General features: G+C 41.3%; 1 protein-coding gene across 1 annotated transcript; it reads left to right on the forward strand.

The window, feature by feature from the left end:
• The first annotated feature begins 5,238 nt into the window (after positions 1-5,238).
• Positions 5,239-6,642, forward strand: ptf1a (pancreas associated transcription factor 1a). The gene is made up of 2 exons (XM_051411899.1): positions 5,239-5,925; positions 6,111-6,642. The coding sequence occupies exons 1-2, from the start codon at positions 5,307-5,309 to the stop codon at positions 6,311-6,313; spliced, it is 822 nt and encodes a 273-aa protein (XP_051267859.1). The 5' UTR covers positions 5,239-5,306; the 3' UTR covers positions 6,314-6,642.
• The last annotated feature ends 228 nt before the right edge of the window (positions 6,643-6,870 follow it).

The following is a 6,870-nucleotide window of genomic DNA, read 5'->3' on the forward strand; positions in this document are numbered from 1 at the left end:
AAAGTATATAGTAAAGAATATGAAGGAAAATTGGTGATGTTCTATGTCAATTTGGTTTTGCAATTATTACAGCATGATCAATACAAAATTTCCCTCAAAACACATTTAAAAGAGACAGAAAAATGCAACTTAATTAATTCATCAATGTTTAAGACCTGTAGAAAATGATATTTAAGACATTTTCATGGATATTAGGATATATAAGGATGATAATTATTTGGTCAAATATGATCTAATTAGGAGATAATGATACATTTTCAGTTATTTATGGCTTTGTTGGAAAAAGTAGCCTGATACTATTTGCAAGTCATTTATTTGATTATATTTATTTCTTGATTAAGTCATTTATTTTGATGTACAGGCAAAAACTGCAATTTGTCCCATTAATAGCTACTGACTATATTATATTTATATATTATATTTAGTGTATTGAGGAAAAGCCCCACAGATTTTTTTCTGTTAGAGGAAGAAACACAAAGTCAACTGTGTAAACTGTCACCACATGTGGCTGCACATGACAAAATCAACAAATTTGATTTCACATATTTATCATGCTTTATTTGGTAGACAGTGGATTTTCTTTTAGAAACACAAAAAATAAGTTTAAAGCCGCAGTAGCTAACTTTTTGGTTTTTGGTCACACTCATGCCATCCGGAGCACTAGGAGGAGCCAGAGGAACCTGTTTGGTTTTTTTTTACAGATTATCTGTATATAATATGACAAAAAGTTATATTTTGTAAAAAGGACCTATTGCAGCTTTAACATCCATTTGACATGTTAAATTTCAGATTTACACTGGATGAAAGCCAATATTATTAGAAATATAGTTGTTCTAAATCCAATGATACAGCCATTTCTGTATCACACTATATTATGTTACTCATTGTATCCCATAGAAATTATATTTAAACATTATAAAATGTCTGTACATTTCCAACACTGGACCAAGAAAAAAGTATTTTTCCTTAATGAATCTTTATTGTAACGGACCACAAAATGTGAGTATCAAAAACGATGATGATCTGAAATTCCTAACTTATTGTTCTATAAATAAATAAATAATACAATTCCGCTTTGGACATTAATGGGTTAACCCCGAGCAGCAGCAGGCAAATGTGTGCGCGTGTGCATACTGTTGTTGTTGTTGTTGTTGTTGTTGTTGTTTTGTTTTTTCTTTCGTGTGTGTGTGTGTGTGTGTGTGTGTGTGTGTGTGTGTGTGTGCCCATCTACACACCCGCCACCACCACCTCTGCTGGCGTGCACCGTGACCGGTGTGGCCGGTTTTAATATCCAGCCTGCTGCATGCTGCAAACCGAGGGGCAGCATGGGAACCCGAACACTTGCTCCGCTCGCGCAGGTCGGCCCGTTCAGAATGACAGCACGTTCATCAATGAGACGGCGTGGAGCGCGCGGTCACGGCGCGTTAAAAACCTGCACGGTTCGAATTATCATCTGGTTTTGAAAGCAGAGGGAGGAGGGGTGGGACACACACACTTTTCTAACACGTCAGTGCACACACACACACACACACACACACACACACACACGCACGCACGCACGCACACACTGTTGCTTTAGTGATAAGTTTTAATCAAAGAGGGCCCCCGCAGCAAACAAACAGTGAGGATTTTAGAATGCATTGATTATTGTTTATTGTTTTCAGTTTCGCCACCTTTGCATGTTTGGTACCCACTTCATCAGACATTATACAGTTTTCCATTTTCATCCAAATATTTTTATAGCCCTGTGAGCTTGAAATGAAGAGACAGAGTGAGGAGCAGCAGAATACCTGTTGCTGAAAAAGGAGTAAAGCCTAATTTTCTGTCTGCGTGCAAAAAGACATATTTGAATATTTGAAAATGCTCCAACACAAAGGTCATCTTTTAACTTTAAAAGCAACTATATCTTTACTTACACTTTAAAAAATGTCCGTAGAGTTTATGGTGAACTGTCAAATCATGACAGTGATAGGCAGTAAATATGTACCGGTATAAGTAGTTTCTGTAACAGTTTTTTTTTTTTTTTTTACAGCATTTTAAATGAATTTATATAAAATAAAGTAGTTATTTTATATTACAAACTGTAAATTGCACAGGAAACCACCATCATGGTAAATGGTAAATAGTAAATGGACCTATACTTGTATAGCGCCTTTCTAGTCTTCCGACCACTCAAAGCGCTTTTACACTTCATACCACATTCACCCTTTCACACACATTCACTCAGTGATGGCAAAGTCCATCGAACAGAAACTAACATTCATACACATTCATACATGGCATTCATGTGGCAAAACTGTTTCTGTTCATTACAGTACAAATATACTTTTACCATAATAGTAGAAAAAGTTCTACTGTATTTATTAGAGTAAAGTTCTGACAACCACAGCTGTTTTTGTATATGTATTTTAATACTATAATCTGTACTTATTATGGAGTTGACCGACTTTTTTTGGTTTGGGGGCATTTTACATTTCATGTTTGCTCTTTTCAAGGTTATGAAAATGAATGAATGAATGTTGTGTTTAACAAAAAAAGATGTCATTCTCAAATAATCATTCTTAAACATAAAGAATGAAAACTGTGGAAGCTACAGAGACTTAACATTTTACGCACACACATGAAACTGCACAATAGGAGAATAGTTTCTAGAAGTAGAAGAATACAAGATATTCCATCTGTCACCATGACAAGTCTAACGGATTTTTTTTCCTCCTTTTGATTTGAAATCCTAACCCCAAACCGGCCTTTATATTTTTGTGCAATTTTCACAAAATAAATAAAAAGAAACTCTCTTATTATAAAATAACTCCTGGATGACGGTAAGAAGTGATTTTTCTACTACTGACGTTTTGCTCAGCTCCTTAAATTTCGGTGGAAAAACAAAATGAAAACACAATAAGAAAGAAAATGAATGTCCACAGCCTGCAGGGTGAGAATGGCTACTGAAGGATCTGTTGTGTGGGACCAGCTCTCAAGGTCTGCTCGGAGCTCCGTCACTCATTCACTTAATGTCTCCATAATGATTTTTAACCGCTGTCACAATCAGCACAAAGGCAGAAGAAGAATCTGCTGTTTCACATGAAGTGGATGTGGACAGTGGCGGGGGCCGCGGTGCGCTCCTGCGGACTCCTGTCACTGTTTGGTGTTGTGTTCAGCACCTGGTTGGTACCGGATCGTGCGTCATTGTGTGTCCCAGCTACAGCTCCATTATGCAGACAGCGACACAAGCCTCATTTATAACGCGACATGTTGCATTGAGTGACGGCGGGGACGCAAATGGCCTTCTTCCCACGGCCGCAGCCCGTGTTGCAGCCTCTACCGCATCATACACACGCAGTGCGCGCGCACCCTGCCCGCCCCTGCACAAGGTCCATTTTCTCCGCAGAACAAAGTGAACCCTGCCACTGAATGGGCTGAATAGATGTGTGCTTACAGACCCCAGGCCGGCGGGCAGTCTCTTTTCGGTATACCGGGGAGCGTTAATATGGCGCGTGAGGTGTCAGAGAGGCGCGCGCTCCGGGGCCCACCACTGTGCTTTTATTTGTCGACCAGCCTCCCAATAAAACCAGCTCTGGCTGGCACCAGTGGCGCCTCGACCACTCTACTGGTGCACGTATTTACGGCAGCAGCACTGCCCACTTACGGCTTAATAAATGAGCTGAGGGCTCTTCACAGAGCAGGGTGACCGCATTCTGCTCCGCTCTGTGGGTTCATACTCAACCATACATCACCGGAAGATAAACAACAGCTACTGCGCCAGTACGAACGCTGAACATGTGCAACACTTCATTTACTATTCTTAATATTCTAGGCTGTGTCCATAATGACCTTTATTTTGTTGTAATCTTGGTTTTTAACTCTATTGCCTGATGCTGTCACTGACATTAATACTACCACTCTATAAGTGAAGGATCCATTTTAATGCTGTTATCTCAGTTAAATGTCATGTGTAATTGTGTATATGCTACTTTTTGTCATTGAGGACCCCCTTGAAAACGAGATGGTACATCTCAAGGGATTAGATAAGATAATATTTTCCTTTATTGATCCCCATATACAGGGAAGATGTAGTGCAAAGAGTAAAGAGAGATAATAAATTAAAATTCGATATAAACTATAAACACTATAAACAATAAAGTATGGTATGCTAAGCCTGTTTATATCTGTACATAATAAAGTATAAATAAAGTATTGTGCAAAAGAAGAGTTGTGATCTTTCTGCACCGCCTCCTTTTGTTTGTTTTATTGCTCCCTTTATCTAATTACATTTGACCATAGAAAGAGATATAACACATATATTGTACATGCAACATATGTTAAATATGTGTTATTATTATTATTATTATTATTATTATTATTATTATTATTATTATTATTATTGTTGTTGTTGTTATTATTATTAATATTATTACTACAGCGGGTAGGCTGCACTTGTTGCACATTTATACTGAGGGAGTCCATTGGCGACATTTGTTGCTTTAATCAGAGGAAATACCAGCTTTACTGCCGCTACTGGCCTCCGTCCTCCGTTACAGACATTAACAGGTGAACCTGAGCGTTGCAGGGTCACATCAAAATAGCCTATTATTAAGTATGCTATAATATATGACTAAGATAGCCAATTCAAACTATTTTAAGCGCTTCTTATAATGGAATCACCAGTGAAAATGAATGAAACCTGTTGCTGCATAGTGGCATTTCAATGATACATTGTCCTGCAGCATTTAATCCCACAATCCACCTGTGAAGAGAACCTACTGTCATAAATGTTATAAGGTTTTACCAGCCAACCAGTTGCGCATGTGTGTTTTTAACTGCAGCCCGTAATACGCCTAAACTCTGGCACTTTATTGGTTGCAGACACCCAACTGCGCGGTTTTTCTGGGGAAAAAGAACGTTTTCTTTGTTGTTTTTGTTTTGGCAAACAGGCTTATGTACCTGTACACCGTGTCCCGGTCATAAAGGTATGAGGACTATAATCAGTCGGTTCAGTTCATGAAGCTGTCAAACATTGGTCCGGTGCAGGGAGCAGCCGGTGTCAGCGCACAGTTGAGATGTTACACACAGCCCGGACAGTGGAGGACAGGGGGCGTGGCCTTCTGGGGGATTATCTCGAGGTGCGCCTCGCGGACCGCGCTGTGATTGGTTGGCGCTCCTGGCAAACGGCACGCGACTATGGATGTCGCTATAAAAAAGCCTCGCGTGCCGGTTCTTCAACTAAAAGTAAGTGTTGACCGCGAGCAGCGAGGGCAGAGCAACAGCACATAAAGGAAGAGACAACGCGTCATTGTTCAGGGACAAAGATGGACAGTGTGCTGGACCCCTTCTCCGGACTCGACTCCTTCTCCTCCCCTCCTTATTTCGACGATGACGACTTTTTCACCGACCAGTCATCGAGGGACGGACACTTGGACACTGACGACTTTCTGGATGACGACGTGGACTTCCTCACGAGTCATTTCCAAGACTATTACAGCAAAGACTGCGGCGGCAGAGCGGCGCCGCACGATGGAGACTACGACATCGGCAACCTGTCCTTCTCCTCCTCGTCCTCCACATTCTCGTACGGCTGCGCAGACAGCACCCCGGACCTGTCCCCTCAGATGGGCCACCACGGCGGGCCGCTGCTGAAGCGGAGGCGGCGGATGAGGTCTGAGACGGAGATGCAGCAGCTGCGGCAGGCGGCCAACGTCAGGGAGCGGCGGAGGATGCAGTCCATCAATGACGCGTTCGAGGGGCTCCGCTCCCACATCCCGACCCTGCCCTACGAGAAGAGACTGTCTAAGGTGGACACTTTGCGGCTCGCCATTGGATACATCAACTTCCTCGCCGAGCTCGTGCAGTCGGATCTGCCCATTAGAAACTCCAGCAGCGAGACGCACGTGCAGCCCAAGAAGGTCATTATCTGCCACAGAGGAACAAGTAGGTCCAATTCCACATCCTATCTCCTGACTGAGAACTGCTGCTTTAATCGTGAACCACTGTCTTTCCAAGCATCTCCTTTTACGCACGAGATTTTACGCACACGATCATTTGGATTTATGTTGATGAAGATGATGAAAACTAAAGCAACAGATATTAACACTTGTTCTCTTTTCTCTCTCCAGGGTCTCCCTCCCCCAGCGACCCGGACTACGGCCTCCCTCCCCTGGCCGGTCACTCTCTGTCTTGGTCGGACGAGAAGCAGCTCCGTGAACAGAACGTCATTCGCACCGCCAAGGTGTGGACACCGGAGGACCCCCGGAAACTGCACAACAAAGCGGGCCTCACAGACATTGAAAATGAGCCTCCTTTCGGCCTCGTGGCCTGAAAACAAACCGCACATAGTGAATGTGCAGACTGTGTATTATGTTAAAGTCCGTTAATGTGCACTGGAAGGCGCATTGTGAAACCGTGAACACCGTGTGAGCTCACTGTACAGTCTATGATATTGTGTTTCAATGTTGTAAATAGTTTTATCACGTTGATAATTTTATTTTTTGTAATTCAGGCTACTGGCAATCATGTATTTATTGTTTTTACACAGGTGATAATATATGTTTTAATTTAATTGAAACGAATGAGAGAGGAAATTCTATTGTTGTACGATGATTTATATTTATATTCACTCTGCAAATAAAAGCACTTACTGATAACAAATTGTTATTATTTTATTGTTTATTTTTAATTATTATTATTGTTGTTATAAATGTGTAATAAGAGCATCAAGATGTTAGAGCAGACCTTCCTTACATGATTCTACAGCTTTATTGACCTCAGCAAAAGGGTCACTGTCTGGACATTTTAAAGGTTTAAATAGCGCTAATGTGGTTAAAGGACCATTTAGTCAAAATAACAACAAATGAGATAGTGCCAAAAGCTGTCAAC

Source organism: Dicentrarchus labrax, unplaced genomic scaffold (assembly GCF_905237075.1).
Source record: "Dicentrarchus labrax unplaced genomic scaffold, dlabrax2021, whole genome shotgun sequence".
In the NCBI taxonomy this organism is placed as follows: Eukaryota; Metazoa; Chordata; class Actinopteri; family Moronidae; genus Dicentrarchus; species Dicentrarchus labrax.